This window comes from Genypterus blacodes, unplaced genomic scaffold, assembly GCF_046128005.1.
Source record: "Genypterus blacodes isolate CSIRO-AG114 ecotype Tasmania unplaced genomic scaffold, CSIRO-AGI_Gbla_v1 ptg000070l_1, whole genome shotgun sequence".
NCBI classification, from domain to species: Eukaryota; Metazoa; Chordata; class Actinopteri; order Ophidiiformes; family Ophidiidae; genus Genypterus; species Genypterus blacodes.
The window spans coordinates 1,160,602-1,181,674 of record NW_027466880.1 but is presented as its reverse complement, the minus strand read 5'-3'; the positions used below and the strand labels follow the sequence as shown (position 1 = coordinate 1,181,674).

Here is a 21,073-nt window from a genome sequence, read left to right as displayed (position 1 = left end):
GTTACATTAGCAAAGCGGTAAAAGATAGCTATTACTTCCAAGGGGAACTTTGGTGCTTTTACTCTGAAATACACAACCGGAAATATTTCTTCTGCTGACAGCTTGGCATCTTGAAACACCGGAAGCAACACTCGGTTTTGGTGACGCTGCATTAGACCGCAAGACATGGCCCGGTTTAGTGAGTGAATTAATAGATTTATTGTCTACGCGGTGTTATATATGTGTGTTTATCGTGGGTTGTTGGTGACATAAGTATATGATTATCAAAATGCAACGAAAATACTATGCGGTGCTTGTACAGTGCTCCTTTTTTAACCAACGCTAGCTAGCTTGCTAGTTAGCTGAAACCTGCAATGCGCGAGCCAGTGCGAACTCAATGAATGAGTACCCATTGATTTTTGACAGATAATACATTTCTAGATATTATTTCGTGTTTCCGCCTTTAGCAACAACTATTAAATGTCTACCTTGAACGGCTAGGAGGTTAACTTGTGTCCACGTTGTTTCCACAGGGCTGTTTGGGTTGTTCCTCCTCAGTCTGGCTCTGACCGGAGCTCAGGCTCTCACACCGACTCATTACCTTTCCCTGTCCGATGTCTCCCGGCTCCAGAACCTCTTGGCTGAGCCCTTCACGGACCTGGAGTCTGCTTACTACTCTGTTGTTGGGCTGACCAAGCTTGGGGCCACCGCTGCTGATCACGGGGTAAGGGACCATGGATCGTTTGATACTTAGTCAAATTGAGTTTGTTCTTATGCAACAAGAACTTCTGAATGTTTTAGTAACTGTTTAGGTAGTGTTTAGTTCATTTAATCATTGCATAGTACCTAAATATGATAACTGTTCAGGGTAAAATGGTACGTGGCTCGCCTTACCATGTCCTGCAATTGTATGCACCTAAGTTCAATATTTACATTAGAATGAGTGGGCCAAGTCAAATTGTTTGTCACTGAATTAAATGTCAAAAGAAAATGTTAGGGGTCACTGGTTTCTTTGATGAATGGAGATACTTATTGTATTTTACATCTATGTCTGATCAAAGCTCAAACCATTCCCATGTCAGAAAACGTCACAGATAACGTTTGGAATCTCTCCTCCTGGTAAACATAGTAATGTCAGATTAGGAGTAAATTAACCCCTTAAAACTCATTATCACAGGGGAATATTAAGAGATTAGTACCTTTTTTGGTTACTTACTTTAATTTTTGTACATGAGAAATGTGTTTAAATTTGTTTTGCAGCAGCCCCAAGTCTGTACGAGGACCAGTTTTAGCTGTGTCATGTCAGTGTTGATCACCGGTGTACGCATCTTTCTGTATTAACAGGATGTGTGCCGGTTCCTGAAGTCCCAGCTCGACCCCACTAGTGTTGACTCCCTCTTCTTTGCCGCTGAGGCCAGTCAAGCTATATCGGAATGTGAGGTATGTAAATGTGACCGCTATGGTTTGTCTTTTGACTCTTTACGGGAAAAAGACAAAACGTTTCTTTCCAAAATATACGACATATAAGAGTTGAACAAATTGAGCAGGATGTAGGAAACCTTCAAAGTCATATATAATACAAATTTGAACCTTCTAGTTAACAGTTATATTATATCGTTGTGTCCGCAGATCCCTGTGTCAAATGAAACCCGCGACATCCTTTTGGCAGCAGTCAGCGAAGACTCAACTATGACTCAGATCCATCGGGCCGTGAGTGCGCTCAGCTCCCTGGGGCTTCCTGTGGCATCTCAAGAAGTGGCTGCTGCCTTGACGGCTCGCATCGGAAAGGAGGAGAACGTGATGGCGTCAGTATCCATTGATATTATCGATTATTATCTTATTGAGAGCGTCCTACTTTGCTCATGGCCGACGGTGATGTAATTGTGATGGAACTTGTGTGTTTGTATAGCATCACCTCAGCCCTGCTGACAGCAGCCCGCCTCTCTCCGCAGACGGAACTTGGAAGAATACTGGAGGAAATTGAGGTGAGCTCTTTCACGTCCACCAGGTGGCGCTGTCTTTACAGGAGAGGTTTTGCATCAATTAATATTTTTTGTTCAGTGGGATTCACTGTTTTTGAAGCTGACAAACACTTTGGTTTTCTTTCTCAGGATCTGACAGCTCGCCTGGACGATCTTGGTGGAATCTACCTGCAGTTTGAAGAGGGTCTTGAGGCGACTGCCCTGTTTGTGACCGCTGCTTACTCTTTGTTGGATCATGTGGATATGGAGCCCCCACTAAAGGAGGTATTGTTATTCATGTCAGCACCATGTCGGCTGTTATTTCCCTCTACAATATTTCTCTGCACCCATCTGGTGTCTTTGCAATTGATATCAAATATCTTCTGGTGCCAAAAGGACCAGGTCATCCAGCTGGTGAACTCCATCTTCAGCAAGAAATCCTGGGACTCTCTGGCTGAGGCCTTTAGCGTGGCAAGTGCTGCCGCCGCTCTCTCCAACAACCGCTTCCATGTGCCAGTCGTCGTCAACGCTCAGGGACCAGCCACGGTGTCGCACAGCCAGCCGACCCTGCAGGTACGACGGCTCAATGGCTGTGCAGTTTTGAGCACAGTTTGGAATTTCCTGTGACATAAGTGACGGTGTGACACTTCTATTTGTCTTATTCACAGCTCCTCGTTACTGACGTCATGTCTCAACCTCTGGCCTTAGCCAATGTGCTGGTGGAGTCTGCGTACGCTGTGGCCTCCAAGAGCATCATCCTCAGTCAAGCACCCTTCATTCTTAATGAGTATGTATCATTAGAGAGGAGTGTTTCCTTCAAGGCATTCATCTTGTCTCCCCCACGCCTTCTCAACAGTTATGAAGGCTCTATGTACAATGACCATTCATTATCTTAGCCCACAAATGGGAACAAAGTACTTTTTATCTGGAGAGCCTCGGCTCAGTTCTGTTTTTCACAGACATGTATAGATAAAAATTCAATTTACATCCAAAGCTCAAGATGCTGGAAGCCAACCCAAGCCTAGAAAGTACTTGAAACACTGTCCACACCCTCATATAATGTGGTTTCCTAAGCAACCTATTAAAGGATATTGTGGGTCGGATGGAAGTGCAGGCACCAGTGTGGACAGGAACATCATCTTATATACAGTACATGTCACAATAGTAATCACAAAAATCAATGAACTCTGCTTTTCAGTGGCGTCTTTGAACTGAACTTCATGACTAATCAGCCAGCCAGTGGATATTACCAGTTTACTGTTGCAGTGACGGGGGACAGCCGACTGATCGCCAATCACGTTGAGGTGAGCGTTCACTTCACATTTTTGACGTCATATTTAACTCAAATGTGTTTCACAGATTTTGATGGTGTGCAAATTCCTATTAAAGTACCGTATGTGTGAGTGGCAATAGGTCACACGCTCATTTGTATTCATTTGCTTCAAAAATATCTGGAGTCTTTATGGCACAGACAAAGAAAGGTGACGCAAATGCTGATGTGCTCTGGGTAAAATCAGAGGTTATGGTTCCTTCTAAAGGGCAGCTGCTAAGCGTCCCTTTCAATTATAATTATTCAGCTGTTGTCTGTTCTCTAAGCCCTTTTTGAATACGCTGTTGGTCAAGCTGAACAGTCGCACTCTCTCCTTCTCTCTCCTTCTTCTGTAGCTTAAAGTGAAGGTGTCCACTGAGGTGGCTGTGAGTAATATGGACCTGGCTGTGGTGGATAAGGACCAGAGTATTGGCACAAAGACCACAAGGTTAGTTAGCCAGCTTAATGATTAGGCTGTTTTGGCTCATTGTGAAGAATGCTGCCATCGAATAGTTATTGTAAAAACATTTTTTACCCAGGGTGGAATATCCGTCCAAAGCCAAAACCGCCTTCACAGCAGACAGTCACCAGAACTTCGCCATGTCCTTCCAGCTGGTTGATGTTAACACTGGAGTGGAGCTAACCCCTCACCAGGTTTGCAATCAGATCTGCTCTGCTTTCCTCCTCACTTTTCCCAGATATGCAATACATCATCATCTCTCTGTAGGGAGTATAAATGTGCTAACTTGTTCCCACTGTCGCAGACTTTTGTCCGGCTGCACAATCAGAAAACGGGCCAGGAGGTCGTGTTTGTGGCTGAACCCGACAGCAAAAATCTCTACAAGTTTGAGCTGGACACAGCGGAGAGGAGGTTAGAGTTTGACTCCATCTCTGGCACATACACCCTCTACCTGATTGTTGGGGACGCTACCCTGGAGAACCCCATTTTGTGGAATGTGGTGAGTGAAGGCATTAACTGATATAAGTGGTTCTCCTCTGAGGAGTCGACACTGATCTCTAAAGTTGAACTATCTAATCTATTGAAAGGCGGACGTTGTTCTGAAGTTTGCGGATGAGGAAGCCCCGGCTGCCATTCAGCCCAAGACCCTCTATGTACCCAAACCAGAGATCCAGGTAATGTTGGTTTGTTCCAGTCTGACTTTTCAGATCTCATACATCATAAAACGGTAAGCGCCAACTACGAACCCACTGACGTTCCATGTTCTTCCTCCTGGGCAGCATTTATTCAGAGAACCAGAGAAGAAGCCTCCCACTGTGGTCTCCAACGCCTTCACTGCCCTCGTCCTGTCCCCCCTCCTGCTGCTGCTCATCTTGGTAAGATTTAGGGAATTTGCCGTGTTCATCCTAAATTTCCCTTTTTTATTTTTGCATCTAAACAGTCGAACATCCTGTCTGACAACAAATCGTTTTTTTTAAGAAGACTAATAAATAATAAAACCTAATGTATTACAAGTACCTCCACCAAGGGAGTTATATTATCACCCAGCTGCCGGTGATGTGTCGGTGTGATGGTGCTGATTCTGTACCAAGCAAACGGGTTTGACGTGACGTTATACCTCCAGACAAATATGTTTCCTGTTGTCTCCTTTCTTTTTTTTAAGTCTCAGCTTGTTTGGCCTGGGCGGAGTTATTGTACGTGCTCTAATGAGTGGCAGTCTTGTTTTTCTTCCATGATTAAAAACCTTTTTTCCCTTGTTAGAGACGGCTCATTGTTTATTGTTGGATCCATGTTTTTTCTCTGAGAAAACCACTTGAGCAGGAAACATTCATACCTGGTGAATGAGGTTTCAATGGTGGATGAATGCAATGCTTGTTTTAATTTGAAATTACAAAAGCAGTGGTGTACTTTTTTTTTTTCTCCCCCCCTGACATTTGCTGCGCTGAGTAATGGTCATTGTTGCGGCACACGCCATGTATTGTGACTCAGTGTATTGTGCGTTGCGTGGAAAAGCGCGCCGCTGCTCTTTTGTTGGCCGCTCTTTGCCATGAAAATAACATTGTCTTTTATTCCCCCTCTCCTGTGTAGTGGTTTAAGCTTGGAGCCAACATCTCCAACTTCAGCTTCTCTCCCAGCACCGTCCTCTTCCATCTAGGACACGCAGGTGAGCCGCAATCTTTGACCGTGTTCCACTGATGTGCTTATTTCTGTGCCAGAATGCATCGGCTGTTTGAGATGTATGAGTGGGGAAATCTATGCATTAATGACTACAGGAGACAATGTCATGCATTATCTGTGAAATGTCATACTTAAAATGAAATCTTTGTATATTTCTCCAATGTTATTCTCATTATGTTCCTGATATTCCACATTTTTGTCAAATTCCTTTTCTACATACTCCATATAATGTATCAAATTGCATAATAGGATTTGCTTCATCTATTAATCATCAAGTTATTCAACATTACTCATTACGCAGCAGCTGTGTTATTTGATTGAATATTGAAGCTCGTGTGTGTGTGTGTGTGTGTGTTTCAGCCTTGCTGGGTCTGATGTACGTCTACTGGACCCACCTGAACATGTTCCAGACTCTCAAGTACCTGGCCATTATTGGCGGTGTGACTTTCCTGGCTGGGAACCGCATGCTGGCCCAGAAAGCAGTGAAGAGGTACGTTTCTTGGAACACATTTCTTGAGACTTCTTGATCCCACCAAGATAGTCTGACCCTTTTCTGTTGACAAGGACCCTTGGTACATTCTTAGCCCTACGCCCAAGGGAAAGTACCTCATCTACATAGGAGGCTCCTGAGTGGACCCCCAAGAGGCGGATAACATTTCAGGCTCTCTGGCAGAGGAGTTCAGCCCTCCGATACAAAGTGTGCAACTCCTTAGCCCAGCAGAGAAGTGATGACTTGAGTGGGCAATTTTTTTGCACCATCAATTCATATGTAGAACACTCAGCGGGCCAGAATCTCACTGAGTGAATACATCAGGTTTTATCTCAGTGTAACCAATGACTCTTGTCCTTTTTACCATAGCCCATTTAACCGTTTTAAGAAAGGACAATTTAGCAATTAATATCATTTTCACAAATGTAATTTCTCCAGTGAAGCTTTTCTGTTTTCCTACTTCCTACTGTGTGCTTCTTCTTTTAACCCCCTCCTCTCCTCCTCGCTGTGAATTTCTCTTTACTCCTCTTTCAGGATTGCCGCAGAGCAAAGTAGTAGGTTGGCAAAGTATAGGAGCCTACGATAAAGGCCTCATTTGTAACAAATGAATCGGTCGTGCTTCCAGGCTGAAGTAAGGGCAACCCTCAGATTGCATCCTAGTGCATTTCCATATGGCCGGCAGTGTGCATGGCTGTTTGGTTGTCACTCATTCACATGTATATGCCATCTTCCCCCCTCTCCTCCCCCGGTTTGCCTTCCATTCATCCCACCGTGATCATTGTTAATCTCTCCACTGTAGACTAATGGCTCATGGTTGTGGTTGTGCCATAACATTTAAGTGACATGATATGTGTGTGTGTTCATGAGCCGAGGTCTGCATAAATCTGATTCTCATGAAAGTTCCCCTGTTCTTGCCAAATGACATCGTCTGTTATGAAAACCTATACACCGAAGTGCATGAATCACCCCGTTATGTTACTCGTCAATGAACAGGTGTTGATTAATGCCACTTCATTTTCACCCATGTTAACAAATTTCCACTCTTTCTCACACAGAATTGAGAAAAAATGAGCAACAGACATCAAGAGGACACCAAGGCTCTTTTCATTTCCCCCTCCCCCTCCCCCCCAAGGAGTCTTTCAAGGATGCGTCACATCAGACTGGAAAAATGACATGAAATTCAACAAATCGGTTGGCGTTTTACACATGCAGTTTGTCTTTATTGCTACATGAAAGAAATTGAGCGATCCCAGCGACTCTGAGAGGCAGGAACCGTTGCTCACTGTAAGATAATCCTGCTGAGGGTTGTGAAGTTGGTGATCAGTGCACTTCGTTTTCCTGCAATATTCGTTTTCTTATTGTCCAACATGCCAATGTTTTCTTGGTGAGCTAGGATTTGTATTTGTGGTTTCTTGATGGAATTTGGGTTGATTTTTGTTTTTGTACATTCCTCTTTTTTTCCCCCGACACTCAGTGCCCGTGTCATCTTGTAAGAGAAGTTATCAGTCAGTATGTTTTAGCTGATATGAAACCATTGGCAGTAGCACTGACTCATTAACTGTGCCAGTGTGTTTGTTCAGTGCATCAGATTTGCAGGATGATCTTCTGTGCTATACATAGTTGAGTTGTCTCCCCGAAAAAAATAATTTAAGATGGTAAGATATGGGCAATTTGAGGAAATGAGGTCTTTTGTAATGAAAAGGAGGGAATAAAAAAATGAAAATCATTTAAGATTCTTTGTCTTTTTTATTAGAGAAAAAACAAATTGAAACAATGCATTTCACAATACTTACATCCCTTAGTATTTAATATAAGAAGAATATAACAGAGGGCCTTATAAACATAATGACGCTGCTCTCTTTGTGAGAAAAGACAACCCTCAAATGTTAAAGCTCAGGAAGCTTTGATGCAGACTTAAGTGAGGACATATTTGAATCTGTTAAGAACAATAGAACTATAAGGAAACAACTGGTGATGATGGGCAGCAGCTCCATGTGCTGTCAGATTGTTCACACTGACATTCTCAACTCAGCAGTCTATGAGGAGCAAATTACATAGTTAGTCACGTGTTATGCTGAAAAAAGTCACGTAAACATAAAATAATTATTCAATGTTTTATTATGATTTTACCTTTGAACATGTCCATGTGCTCCTCTATATCTCTGTTTTCTCTGAATGGACGTAAGATCTTCTTTAAAGGTCCCCTCATAGATATCTGACTGACGTTTCACATAGCTTTCACTGTTTTCTCTGTGGGGAGAAAGAAAAATCACAATTCATGTGTGGTATGTTTTTCGCTGCATTACTCCTATGCTTGATTTGCTTAGACAGGCGGCAATGTCGTTCCTTTGGTGCCACCTACCCAAGCCGCTTGCCCATGATTGTCTGAAGGAACTTCCTGGCAGAGATTTGTCCCAGGACTTTCCTGTAGCTGTTTGTGAAAATGGCATCTGCATGACGCCCTGAGCTAAAATCAGACAGAGGACAGGATCATCTGCAGTTTTTATCTATTTAAGAATACATTGAAACATAGATTTAAAGAAAATGAGACTCGAAATGGGATGGAAATGTATACACAGCTGGGCTTTTAACTGCTGTCCATTCCAGCTTGAGGGATATTTTGGGGCCATGTGCTGAGACTGACCGTAACTCTGCTTGCTCCCTCTGAAAACTCGAGCCTTCCTCCAGCTGCTGTGTTGGATTCTGTATGGATTCTGATGTCATTAGGAAAGATGTATCCCTCTGTCCAAACCTGAGATCACATAACACTCAATACATGCTGTATTCAAACATGTATACATACATTTTAACCAAACGGATAGAGAGATTAATTAGATTCTTAACCCAAAGCAGAATGTAATTATTATCAGGACTTGATGACAAAGTGGGTTTTCGAGTTGTCGCTTTTTTTTGTTGCTCTTTTGTAATTCTGCTGCTTTGGCACTGCAAAGGGTGATTAAGGTTATGTTAATGTAGTGCGGTGAATACTTGAGACCTGTTGACCCTTTTATCATAACAACAGCAGAGGGCACAGCTATGACATGCTGAAAGACCATGAAAGAACATGAATATGATACAGCTGGAGCCTGTGATCAAATCAGATACATGTCATACTCAATTCTTTGTTCTCTATGTGGTTAAGAGTAATCATTCCTGTCTGAAAATGTTAATTAGGTCACTAAAATGAGGACATAAAAAAATGCACATATTCTGATAATCTTTCGGTAACGTTATGCCTGGAAAATCTGAATTTGCATGTGTGGCTGGTTTTGTTTTCTTATTTTTGCATTGTATGGCAACATTTATTGGATTAAGTGTTCAAGATCAGATACCTACTCATATTTTATATAAAACAAATCTTCTATCAAAAGTTCTAAGCTTCAATCTTTGTTTAAAAGTGATTAATATATCATACATTCAACTATTGTTTTTTTAATTTAGGTATTTTGGTATGGAAATACTCCTTAAATGAGTGAATTAAATTTACAATACATAAACCTGCAGCAAATCTGAAATCCTGAATATTTGAATAACTACTTTAACCAATTACTCCTTGTAATACATCACATAATTATTTTCAGTAAATGAGTAGAATAGTTCATCAGAACTCACCTAATGGATGGGTAGACTGGGGAGCCTGATAAAGACACGACCAGGCAACAAAACAGCAGCAGTGCAGCTTTCTCCATCATCATCATCACAGCCAGTCCAAGGGAAGAATGGACAGCTAGAAGAAATGACAGGAATAGAGATTACTTTAGAAAAAAAACGCTGAAGCCACACTTTTCCCCCACCATCTCTCATCCGATGCTGTAACTCTGCAGCTTTAGGCGCTGAAGGTGCAGGAGGCTGAGCTGTATATTTCACATTCACACTGTATTGGCAGAGTTACCTTGATTTGTGTGAGGTCTCTGCGTCCCTGCAGTGGCTCTTTATACGGTGGGTGGAGTAGACAGGAGCAGTAGTAAAACATGGTAGAGAGCATTCACTGCATTCATGTTCAGCCTGTGTGTTTCATTTATGTATGTTGAATGCAAATGTAAATCGGTGTTGTGACGTGATGTATGTTTAAGTGCTTTAGAAACCATTGCCTTTTTATTTACTTTTATTTGTGTTTCAACATATTTAGTGCCACTCTAGCTACACGAGCATAAGGGATGCAGAGTAAGTGTGTAGTTGTAGTCAATTCATAAAATAAATAAATAATAATAATACGGTTTTTCTGGTGGTAATCTCGACTTTGTGGACGCTATCATGCACCATATTTGAGCTATAATAATATTTCCGATATCACTTGAAGGTATCGTCAGAAGTTCCATGAAGCACCTGGAGCTCGTCCACAAACAAGCGGAACTTGTCATTTTGGACTCATTTCTGGACGGTTCGCAAAGTTGGGAGCACTAGGTGGGACATATTTGACTAAAGGACATTTGTTTACATCCTCACATGGATGATTAAATGACATTTATCCCGTCAATGATAGTCTGTCTTTGCTTTACTAATTAGTAAGGAAAACAAGGACGCAATAATGGCGACTAAGAAGTGCTAATAGTGGCTACAGCAGGTTAAAAATAGCTAGTTACCGGCTCGGAAGCATATAGTTAAGTTCAAGCAAAACATGGAAAATCTTAGAACTTTAAGACCCTTGTTTCTCATTCAGCAACAATGGCTTAAATTGACGTCACATACGCGATGTATACAACGCAGATATTGCTCCAAATTAGACTCAAGTGAGACCAGAAGGACGCCGCTAGAGAAATTCAAGAGTCGAGTTTCCTCTGGCCCAAGTTTTCACGATTTTATTAAAGAAATTCCAGGTAATAAAACTCTCTCTGTCGACGAGGAATACTCGGAAAATCACTGTTATCTTTCTGAGGAACCTAACATGGGGAATTCAAGGAAAGGTCAGTATGGAGTCGCGGTGTATTGGATTAATAAGTGCCCATGTTAACTGGTGACTTCCGCCTTAATAGTCACATTATACGCGGTGTAGACTGGATTTTGGTTTGAATATCTAAAATTACAATTACTCTGATATAAGATTACATTTGTTATAAACCTCATAAGGACTTATGGGCTTAAGATTTCTTTTTAGCCTCTTCCCCTAAAGCAATAATTGCCATGGTTACACACAGGAAACAATTTATTGTGTTAATGTCGCTGTCTCTTTCTATTTCATCTAATTTCAGTATATTTTGAAACATATGGATGCCAAATGAATGTGAACGACACAGAAATAGCCTGGTCCATTCTGCAGAGGAGGGGATACCAGCGCACCGCCGAGCTCACTGAGGTAAAACACAAGTACTATGCTGCTCTGTATTTTACAATTGTATCCTTCACTCAACACCTTTTTGTTTGTTGTTGCAGGCAGACGTTGTCCTTCTGGTAACGTGTTCCATAAGGTAAGATTATGCTGCAGGTTTTGTAGAATAGTTCCCACAAAGACAAACTGGCATTCTAAGGTTTTTCCCTGATGATAATAAACCAGAGATGCACCAACTAACACACCCAAATGTCCGTCTGAACAGAGAAAAGGCAGAACAAACAATCTGGAATAGACTACAGCAACTCACAGCCATGAAGAAGAAGCGCTTAAAGACCCACACCCCGATGAAAATTGGGATTTTAGGTGAGTTACTTCACCAACATTCACAGATTTAACCATCTTTGCTGCGGCTCTAACCACATTTCTATGGCTGTGTCTCTCCAGGTTGCATGGCAGAGCGGCTAAAGACTGAACTTTTGGAGCGTGAAAAACTAGTGGATGTCCTCGCCGGCCCCGACGCGTACCGGGATCTTCCACGCCTCCTGACTGTTGCTCATGGAGGTCAACAGGCGAGCAATGTGCTGCTGTCATTAGAGGAGACCTATGCAGATATCATGCCTGTCCATCATGCTCCTCAGGGATACAGTGCTTTCGTGTGAGTGTGTGTGTGATCAATAACTGAACTCAGCAACCATTACATTATAACCACTTATGTCTTTGTATGCATCTGGTGCCCTGACAGGTCCATCATGCGAGGCTGTGACAACATGTGCAGCTACTGCATCGTTCCCTTCACCAGAGGGAGAGAAAGGAGTCGACCCGTGAGCTCCATCCTGGAGGAGGTCCGCACGCTGTCCGACCAGGTAAGTTGTGAGGAGTGAAGCCGCTGAGAAAGGGCCTGAGCTCCTACATCTGTTGTCAAAGCAACGTGGACATGTCAAGCAGAGGAAGGAACTCAGTGAGACTCAGAGCAAAATCTATCATTCATAGAAAACTGACAATCAACTGTGGGTCGTACAGTACAGGGAATTTATTGATCACACATTAGGTGGGGAAATCAATTTAAGACGTCAACCAGATTCCCTACAGATGAAATGAATGAACCGCACAGTTGAACAGGAAGCTATTTGCTCTTAATGATGTGTTTAACCCTCATCATCATCAATTGCCGGTGCAGGTTTCATTTTAGAACCAAAGTCAGTTTTTATACACATGTAACATCTCACTCACAGCTGATTGGTCTTTTATTTTCTCCTCATAGCTGTTTTATCACATTTTATTAGAGAAATATGTTCCTGTGTTAGATTTTAGATCCTTAAGCTTGGTTTAACGTCTGTGCTGACAAATGTAAAGCTTAGGTTGAGTTCTTAGAATAGGAGTACAAAGCTGGAAGCACTTGTGATTGATTGGTGTGTGTGTGGTGTCAGGGTGTGAAGGAGGTGACGCTGCTGGGTCAGAACGTGAACAGCTACAGGGACACGTCAGAGGTCGTCCACCGTGGCTCAGACAGGACCGAGCTCAGCCGGGGCTTTAACACCGTCTACCAAACAAAACAGGGAGGTCTGCGATTCTCCCACCTGCTGGACAGAGTGTCACTCATCGACCCGGATATGAGGATCCGCTTTACGTCCCCGCATCCCAAGGACTTCCCCGATGAGGTAAAGCATCCCATACTCACGTTTTAAAAACCTGCTTATAGGACCGAGAGTCATTTTTCATGCTTCCTCTTCCTCCTTGTCCGCGTTTGCAGGTTTTGCATCTGATTGAGGAGCGACGGAACGTTTGCAAGCAGCTCCACCTTCCAGCCCAGAGTGGAAGCAGCCAGGTCCTGAGAGCCATGCGCCGCGGGTAAGAGGGAGAACACTGCACCCAGAGCTTTCCCTTTGGATTCTTCTCTTCATGTAAACAATCATTTTAACCTGCAGCTATACAAGAGAGGCCTACCTTGATCTTGTGGGAAATATCAAGAAAATTATCCCAGGTATGCCTCTCACACACACACACACACACACACACACACACACACACACACACACACACACACACACACACACACACACTAAACCATTGTTCATATTCTGGTTAGTTGGTTTATAAAAAGGGAAATACTGTTTTTGACTCATTTCTTCCAAATTTTAAGGTCGACCCTCACTAATAACACATTGATGAAATGACTTTACGGGTGCAGACCTGCTCATGATGCTGTTTTCTGTGCAGCACATAGCCATTGAGTGCCACGCTACTGTTTGCTGTGTGTTTGAACACATGTGACCTGTCTGTTTGCCTCAGCTGTGAGTCTCAGCAGCGATTTCATCTCGGGATTCTGCGGCGAGACAGAGGACGACCACCAGCAGACGCTGTCTCTGATCAGAGCGGTGGGCTACAACGTGGGCTTCCTTTTTGCCTACAGCATGAGAAAGGTGAGTCCCTGTGGATGTTTGATGTTTGTTCTGCAGTAAAACGTTTTTTATCAACGTTTTAGAATGTAAACCCAGCCACTAAGTACATTTCTCCTTTTGATATTCTCAGGAATGTTCTACTTTTTCCCAATATTGTTGTTATTCTCAGAAAACCCACGCCTTCCACCGCCTTCAGGACGACGTACCAGCAGAGGTGAAGCAGCGGCGGCTGGAGGAGTGTATCAGTGTGTTCAGAGAAGAAGCTACAAGGGTCAACGCTGCTCTGGTCGGCAGCACACAGCTCATCCTTGTGGAGGGAGTGAGTACTGCACTCTATTCAAACTCCTTTCTCTGTCAGTGAAGGGTTCGCTCCTCCCTGGTGGCTTTTTGAAGCAGCTCTCTGTCTCTAAACACAGGGGCTGTTAAACTGTCGTGGGAATAAACAGAGAAAAATCTTTAAAAACAAACTCCAAGCACATCCAAGCAAACGTAGCGCTCCTCCACTCTGAGATCTGAGAGGAAATCAGACTGCTTCATCACACCCTCCTTCTAACAGTGATTTCAATTCTGCTGAAAAACAATGATGAGGTTTTTGCATCTTATGTCAGATAAAGCACGCAGACTAATGGAGCAATTTAGTGACAGAATAATCGTTGGATAGGTGAAAGGAGACGCACACTCCAATGCTCTTGATGTCCTTTTGTGTTTAACGTCACATTACATCGGGCCCCATTTGTCAAAGTTAATGGTCGGGGAAAAAAAACTGACAGCAAAATGGTTTACAGGGTCTTAGTTGAATTTTTTTTTTATTATTGAAGAAAGGGTTTGACGTGACAATGAGCAATCAGTTAGGACAGAGAGAGGGAGACAAGAGAGGAAGACGTGTCAGGTTCACAGGGTGAGGGGGGAGGTGGACGCTGCTGCTGCCTGCTGCCCTCTTTCTGTTCAATCAAAGCAGGTGGAGCTCTGCCAAATACAGAAAACATGTCTTTCATAAAGAATGAACCCCGGGGGAGAACATGGCTTCTTTTTTTCCCCCAATCGAAGTGCAGCCTCACATTTGAAGACAGCTCAGGCATATTTGGTCCCTTTATAAAAGAGGACTGATGTTCCACTCAGGGCGAGGAAAAGTGTGTGAGTCTGCACCTCTGTCTGTGTGAATGTAAACTGTGAAGAGAGAGATTTTCTGCTCTTTACTCAGACTGATTTGCATTTTAATACAGGAAAGTAAAAGATCCACTCAGGACCTGTGCGGGAGAACTGAAGGCAATATGAAGGTGATTTTCCCCAAAGAGGACGCTGCTGTTCAGCTTGCAGAATCCAGCACAGCGCCCATCAAGCCTGGAGACTATGTGCTGGTGAAGGTACGTGTGCAGATGGTCCCTTTGATAAGTAACACACACACACATATGCAGCTCCTTAAAAGAACACAGTCTGACATCTGCTTGTGAATGGAGGGATATTTATTCTTGATTTTTTTTTTTACTTTTGATTCTTGATCAGTTTGACTTTGAGAGGGAAATGAAAGAACAAAAGTAGCAAAAATTCACATTAAAAATTGTAATGCATCCGTTTTTAACTACACACTCTGCAGATTTAGGCACACTTTTCATTTACTCGTGTTAAACTGTCTCACACTGGCAACCAGTCTAAACACAAAGATAAGCCAATAGGTTATAATGTGAAGAACGTGTTTCTATGCTGCTGAGAGAACATCGGAAGCTCCAGCCGGGCTAATGGGAGTGACATTTCAACCAACGCCATATTTGAATTCTTCTGGATCATCTGGTGTTTTTAAATACTGTATGTATTTGTTCTTGGATATGTTGTGTCTCTATATACAGATATTGTCAGCAAACTCTCAGAGCCTGAAAGGTGAAGTGCTCAGTCACAGCTCCCTGAGAGGAACAGGGACGCCCTGCCACACACAACCACAGGCTGAACACCGGGCCTCGGCCTGAGCAAGACACCTTAGCCGTCATCTTCACTGTGTTTAATAGAAAAGGAGAAACGGATGGAACATTCAATCTAGGGGCAACGGTTAAGTTTTATGGGGTCTTTTCATGTGACTTCTTCAGGTCTGAGTCAGAGGCCAACAGAAAGCCTGCAGTTATTCTCCGAGTGTCATTCACACGAGGGCCAAACTGTCGCATGACTGGAGGTGCAAACTGCTCTGAAATTGATGAGGCGGGAGTAGAGACGTGTGTGTGTGTGTGTGTGTGTGTGTGTGTGTGTGTGTGTGTGTGTGTGTGTGTGTGTGTGTGTGTGTGTGTGTGTGTGTGTGTGTGTGTGTGTGTGTGTGTGTGTGTGTGTGTGTGTGTGTGTGTGTGTGTGTGTGTGAGCGAGTGGTGTTCCAGCCCACCCTCTCTGTTACAGGATGGGTTTTCGACATAAGATGGCTTCCTTAACTTAAGCACACTATCAACAATGAACACGGTTTGTGCAGAGAAGGCAGATGGTTTGAAAGAGGAGTTAAGGAGTATGGAGGAGGACACTTGTCTAACTCCCATGTGACCTGAGGTATGAATGCCTCTGAGGATAAATGCAGCGTTACTCTCTGGAACATCGTCAAGGCCAAACAAGTCCCGTCCCTTGAAGAACCTCTGCTGGATGGAGCCCACTGCTGCCCCTTTGATCACTGATGTAGTCTGAAAACTGACAGATGTGTTATTTATACTGCCAGAACTAACTATTGTACATATTAAACTGTTGAATGCAGGAAAACCTATTTGGATGTTGTTTGTGTAATACTGTGGCTAGTTTGAGCAGAAGCAGTGGGGATTCATGGGGTTGGGTTCTTAGAAAACAAAGCAGCAAACATTTAGAAAAGACTTTGCCTTAAGTGCTGTGATCGGCCACATGTGTGTAGTTCAGTGCACTCATGAGGAAAACCTGGGCTGAACCCATAAAGTAATACAGAAACAAAGATAATATAAAAGTGTGTGTGTGTGTGTGAGAAATCAGGTGCAGAAGTTGATTCTTGGTTGCGACCCGGCTCAGAAAGGAATCCTTCAAGCTGTGAACTGAACATCTGTCCCAATCAGCATATAATCCTAGAGAAGAGGATTGACAGCAGATTGAGGTTCTTTGTCGTGTTCATAATGCAGGTAGTTTAATCAGGTAGTATGCAAAGTGTCTCACCTTGAGGATCTGAAGCTGTGTGTTCACCATCTTCATCTTGCCAAGTGTAGGGAGTGGATATCCCTGTGCAAGCTGAGCTGTGAAGCAAAGCCCACATGTTTAAAATCAACAATAACAAACCCACTGAGGCAAATACTTTACTTAATTTACAGTTTTCAGTTTAATAGTTTTAGGACAGATAATACTAGGAAGAGAAAGAGAAATATGCTGCATCCTATTCATGAAACAAATGCAAACAGCTCACCATTCACTCTGGGTATCACCACCACTTTCACCACCATTTGGAGGATGTTATCCAGGGAATGGATCTGTGGGTGGATGATGTTGGGTTAATAAGATGCTACTGCTAAGATCCTACATGGTGTTCCTCATTTTAGAACGCGGCCCTCACCTGAAACTCTCCCACGTAACTTGCCTTCAGCGTCACAATCATCCTGTGAAAAGGAGGCAGAATCAAGCTGATGTTTGTGATCTTTAACAGAGAGCTTTTAGCCTCGTTTTCTCTTGACAAGCAGTTAATAAACATCTAGCAGCTTACTTATCCAGGCTGACGGATCCAGCCAGCTTCATTTCAGTGACAAACAAGCGAGCGCTGACACCGATGTCCTGTAAGAGTTATGATGAGTAACATTTTAATTCAGCCCTCTCAGATCAGCAGGAAGAAGAAATGAGACGTACCATGTTGAGGACAAATAGAGGGGAAAGTGTGCCGTTGGCTTGGATGGCATAGGCCGTCACCGTGCCAACAACCTGGATAGTTACGCTCTTTGGCTGGAATGTTATTAAGGGATCCTTGTCTGTTTTCACCAGCAGTTTCATCATCAGACCTGGGAAACGTTTGGCAATCTGTAAAAACACAAACACTCTGTAGCTTAACTTTATCTTAACCACATGCAGAGACCATTTTAACTTGAAATCAGAGGGATGTGATGTTCCGTCACCTCGGGGATGAACGGGCCAAATGTTTTGGTGTTCAGTCTGAAGGGAGAACTTTTCGGGATCTGTTTGGTGAGGAGTGGGAAACATCTGTAACCTAGCTTGTCATGGTAAACAACAACAAAAAGAAGTAGATTTCTTAGGGATCAGAAGGTCTGAGCTCACCATGTCGTCAGTAATGTACAGGCTGAGGGCTCCGGCTTTGTTGTAGACAAAAGCTGCAGAGTTCGTGGTGAAGGCAGACACACCGATGTACAACATGTTGTCGTTCTGGGGAGGCAGAGAAAAGGCTGCGGGGGAGAAAGGAGGCTCCACGTGCTTTCCTATGTTGTAAAATTCACCCTAAAAAAAAATAAATAAATCACAGAAAAATCAAAAGAGACACTCTGTTACATCAACCAAAGACATCTGATCCTCATGACGGTCAGCTTCTTATTAAGATGCTCAAAGAGTAAAGAATTCTTTACCTTCAAGGCCAAATCTATGGAGGTATTTGAGATAGTGGGCGACGACACCATGGAATAATCGATCTCTGCGTACTTGTCCACCTTTGCCACAACTGCAGTACGGCAAAAGGTGACTTGTATATTCAGCATCAACCAAGCCTCAAGATATATTCGACATAAATGTGATGTTTTACCATTGAGAGTCTTCAGGTGAGGGTTCATGTCAGAGACGGCTTTGACCACCAGGGGGCAGATCTGCAACAGTTCAGACACCTTAAACACTATTTCCCTAAAAAAAGGGCTTCATGTTGTCTCATACTGATATTTGTGAAATAAAACGTAATCAGAAGAAGGTTTAGATGGAACTCTGATATTTAGTTTTAGTTATATCTTGTTGTCATCGTAGTTTTTGACAATTTAGTCCTGGGAGCAAAGCTTCTTTCCCCTCACCTGCTGCTCCATTGCCTTGCGCAGGGCCTTGTCAATGAACTTCTTAAAGAGATTGTACAACCAGCTGAAACAGAGAGTGATACCACAATATTCAGGGAAGTAAAGTCAGCAGCTCAGGATGTGACACACGAGAAGCAAGAGTTGAAGTTCCATGTGGCAAGAAGCCTCTGGTGCTTTGGATGATGTCACTGGCCTCCGCCGTGTGTTGGTGCTACCTGGCTCCGCCGTGGAATTTGATGCTTGCACTGCCGACATTAGCCGTGCAGCCGACGGCGGCGACGGCCGGTCGGCCCGTCTCGTCGCTCTTCACCGAAATAGTGGTGCCTATGGTGAGCTGGTTCACCTTCAAGTCAAAACTGCCGCGGTCCTTACTGTTGACGGAGAAAAAGTCATTTACGCATCAGAAATACAATAAACGTAAATGATTTGTGCGTCTGTAGCGTGTGTCCCCGGCATGACTCACATTATTCTGAGGTATTTGACTCTCCAGTTTCCAGTTAGACTGATGAAGGCGTCGGCAATAGAGAATCGGACACCGCTGCCTGGCACCAGGCCAACCACAGATTTGGGCAAACCAACATTCACTACTCTCATGCTGCAATAAAGAAAGACACTGATAAGGTATGGATCCTGTTAAATGTCTCAGGGGGAATCAGTTTCCTACAGAAGGAGCCGTCTTACTTTGTCAAACTGTATTTGACCTTGCCGATGGGATCCACCCTCTCCTGTCCTGACTTATCTGGGATCTTGATGGTTTTGAGTCTCTCCTGGATCGAAGCCACTCCAAGTTGTCGGCCTATAGCGAAAGGTAATCATTGAATGTTTATAGCGGTGTGGATCAGAGAGGGTCCGGATCAAGAGGGGATACGTTCGTCGCAATCCTTACCATATTCAAGCCCCTTGTCCGTTAGCTTGATCTCTACTCCAGGATTGGCGCTGAAGGTCACGGGGATGAAAGCCGCCAGGGTCAGCCAACTGCACAGGAACTTCATGACTGTTAGATGATAAACAACACTAAGTAAGGATGTAACCCCATAACCACTTCTACGTTTGCTGTCCCAGGGGTTTTAATTGAGAGCACCAGTTCCTCATTCTGTACTGTTTTTGTTGTGTTGTAGTTTCGCCTATCACATACATAAGAAAGAGAGGCTGTTTATAGGTTAGAAGTGCTTTGTAACGCATGTACATAACAGTGAAAGTTAGCAGTGAGTTTTCTCCAGCTAGAGATCCAGACCCCAAGGCCCCAAAGTGCTGCTTATTGAAGCCACATGACCATTGATTAGTCAGCAGGGAGCGGGACATTTATTCAATTAAGATACTTAAAGGCACAGGCGGCAAGATTTATTTGTTTTGAATTCAGTTGGTCACAATGTTTTGATGATATGAAAGAAAGAAAAGTGGAATTGGGTAGACTGGACTGAGAAATGACTGACATGTGATCGAGGGTGTGTATGGTGTGAATCTATGAAAGGGAAGTTTGTAAATAGGTCAAACCTCAAGCGGGTCAAGAGGTCCGACAGAGAGGAAACCAAATATGTGTGAATGACTGAAAATGAGGGAAATATGTATAAAAGTGCTCACAGAACATCTCTTATAATACATCAATCTAGTGTTAAATATAGCATTATACATTAACATCACATTAACAGCTTATGTTTGCTTTAAAAAAATAATATAAAGATGCAAACAAGACTTTTTGCAGTTTTAATACGACTTAACTATTCGCACAATTATATCTTCTGCAAAATCAATGTTTGTACAGTACGTTTAAATCTGCTATATGGACAACATATACTTTAAATAAATATGTAAACTATGAACAGAACCGCCTAGTTCCTGACTTGCAGCTATCACGTGTACATCCACACATCCAGTTTCTGCAGTTTCTTCTCTAATCTATCCACTTCTCGCGTTCTCACGTATTTTTATTTGTCCTGGAGCATAGTAGTACTTCAAGGACCGTCGGAAAGTTGAAACTCAATCGAATATTTTCATTTCTTACAGATTCAGGCCTGGACAAATTGTGGGGTTTTGGCGATCTTTCTAGTCAATATCATTTTATTTATTAGGCTTTTCTCATCAGTATTTTTCACAAAAAAGCGGATCTCTACTATTTTGCCTTTTGATTGCATGAATAACTTGTTTTTTTTCAGCTTTGCTCACTACCCATACATCAATACAAAGTACAGCTGTAATGTAATTCATTCCGACATGAATAAACATTTGTACATTTTTGCAATCCAAGGTCTGTCTCTCATTGTGAATGTGGCCTCTAAAAAGGTTTACGCTTGATTTAAAAATCAAGTCCTGGTCCCGGCTCTTACCTGAAGCAGAAGTTTGTTGGAGTCAAACAGTTTCTCCTGTCCTGTTGTGTGTGTGTGTGAGCCTGGCTAGCAGCGAGACAAACTGAAAGAGGAAGACGAGCGTGTGGCCTCTAATTCACTTTGCCCAATCAGGAACTGAGCAATGGGACTATTCAGAACAATGCAAACATCTCCGCATACCTCCTGAATGCCTCACCGCCCTGCTTCCTCCTTAAAGGCTTAAACGTGTAGG

General features: G+C 43.1%; 4 protein-coding genes across 5 annotated transcripts; 2 read left to right on the top strand and 2 right to left on the bottom strand.

Annotated features, from left to right (window-relative positions):
* Positions 1–69: 69 nt before the first annotated feature.
* On the top strand, positions 70–7,602 carry rpn2 (ribophorin II). The gene is made up of 17 exons (XM_076156523.1): positions 70–178; positions 513–703; positions 1,324–1,419; positions 1,609–1,784; positions 1,889–1,964; positions 2,091–2,225; positions 2,337–2,513; positions 2,609–2,727; positions 3,139–3,244; positions 3,606–3,697; positions 3,789–3,903; positions 4,014–4,208; positions 4,297–4,383; positions 4,489–4,584; positions 5,297–5,372; positions 5,747–5,876; positions 6,932–7,602. Exons 1-17 carry the CDS (start codon positions 166–168, stop codon positions 6,945–6,947), a joined length of 1,896 nt encoding a protein of 631 aa, XP_076012638.1. The 5' UTR covers positions 70–165; the 3' UTR covers positions 6,948–7,602.
* Positions 7,603–7,904: 302 nt separating this feature from the next.
* ghrh (growth hormone releasing hormone) lies at positions 7,905–9,849 on the bottom strand. Its single transcript, XM_076156839.1, has 5 exons — positions 9,769–9,849; positions 8,865–8,920; positions 8,521–8,628; positions 8,239–8,343; positions 7,905–8,126 (listed from the first exon to the last, which is right to left on the bottom strand). Exons 1-5 carry the CDS (start codon positions 9,847–9,849, stop codon positions 8,003–8,005), a joined length of 474 nt encoding a protein of 157 aa, XP_076012954.1. The 3' UTR covers positions 7,905–8,002.
* Positions 9,850–10,199: 350 nt separating this feature from the next.
* cdk5rap1 (CDK5 regulatory subunit associated protein 1) lies at positions 10,200–16,422 on the top strand. Of its 2 annotated transcripts, XM_076156571.1 has the most exons (13): positions 10,259–10,780; positions 11,066–11,169; positions 11,247–11,281; positions 11,408–11,508; positions 11,590–11,800; positions 11,888–12,008; positions 12,573–12,803; positions 12,896–12,993; positions 13,071–13,126; positions 13,435–13,565; positions 13,714–13,863; positions 14,768–14,908; positions 15,389–16,422. In XM_076156571.1, exons 1-13 carry the CDS (start codon positions 10,495–10,497, stop codon positions 15,503–15,505), a joined length of 1,782 nt encoding a protein of 593 aa, XP_076012686.1. In that variant the 5' UTR covers positions 10,259–10,494; the 3' UTR covers positions 15,506–16,422. The 2 variants fall into 2 exon arrangements, with proteins under 2 accessions (XP_076012685.1, XP_076012686.1); XM_076156570.1 differs by lacking the exon at positions 15,389–16,422 and having other exon boundaries at positions 10,200–10,280; positions 14,768–15,323.
* Positions 15,943–20,994, bottom strand: LOC143005273 (bactericidal permeability-increasing protein-like). Its single transcript, XM_076156572.1, has 16 exons — positions 20,842–20,994; positions 19,404–19,511; positions 19,199–19,313; positions 18,981–19,112; positions 18,733–18,888; positions 18,518–18,581; positions 18,262–18,322; positions 18,089–18,180; positions 17,787–17,963; positions 17,627–17,686; positions 17,364–17,531; positions 17,224–17,291; positions 17,077–17,119; positions 16,930–16,993; positions 16,686–16,762; positions 15,943–16,597 (listed from the first exon to the last, which is right to left on the bottom strand). The coding sequence occupies exons 2-16, from the start codon at positions 19,507–19,509 to the stop codon at positions 16,556–16,558; spliced, it is 1,425 nt and encodes a 474-aa protein (XP_076012687.1). The 5' UTR covers positions 19,510–19,511; positions 20,842–20,994; the 3' UTR covers positions 15,943–16,555.
* Between the last annotated feature and the right edge of the window lie 79 nt (positions 20,995–21,073).

Excerpts from the sequence above, each read along its gene's own strand:
- LOC143005273 (XM_076156572.1), bottom strand. The coding sequence starts at position 19,509 with ATGAAGTTCCTGTGCAGTTGGCTGACCCTGGCGGCTTTCATCCCCGTG. Across the intron at positions 19,113-19,198 it reads GTCAAATACAGTTTGACAAA|CATGAGAGTAGTGAATGTTG; the intron begins GTAAGACGGCTC and ends TCTTTATTGCAG. Across the intron at positions 16,994-17,076 it reads GTTACGTGGGAGAGTTTCAG|ATCCATTCCCTGGATAACAT; the intron begins GTGAGGGCCGCG and ends ATCCACCCACAG.
- cdk5rap1 (XM_076156571.1), top strand. The coding sequence starts at position 10,495 with ATGGAAAATCTTAGAACTTTAAGACCCTTGTTTCTCATTCAGCAACAA. Across the intron at positions 11,509-11,589 it reads GATGAAAATTGGGATTTTAG|GTTGCATGGCAGAGCGGCTA; the intron begins GTGAGTTACTTC and ends GTGTCTCTCCAG. Across the intron at positions 14,909-15,388 it reads GAGACTATGTGCTGGTGAAG|ATATTGTCAGCAAACTCTCA; the intron begins GTACGTGTGCAG and ends CTCTATATACAG.
- rpn2 (XM_076156523.1), top strand. Across the intron at positions 704-1,323 it reads CCACCGCTGCTGATCACGGG|GATGTGTGCCGGTTCCTGAA; the intron begins GTAAGGGACCAT and ends CTGTATTAACAG. Across the intron at positions 1,965-2,090 it reads GAATACTGGAGGAAATTGAG|GATCTGACAGCTCGCCTGGA; the intron begins GTGAGCTCTTTC and ends TTTCTTTCTCAG.
- ghrh (XM_076156839.1), bottom strand. The coding sequence starts at position 9,849 with ATGTTTTACTACTGCTCCTGTCTACTCCACCCACCGTATAAAGAGCCA. Across the intron at positions 8,921-9,768 it reads GAGACCTCACACAAATCAAG|CATGTCATAGCTGTGCCCTC; the intron begins GTAACTCTGCCA and ends ATGGTCTTTCAG. Across the intron at positions 8,127-8,238 it reads ATCATGGGCAAGCGGCTTGG|AGAAAACAGTGAAAGCTATG; the intron begins GTAGGTGGCACC and ends TTCTCCCCACAG.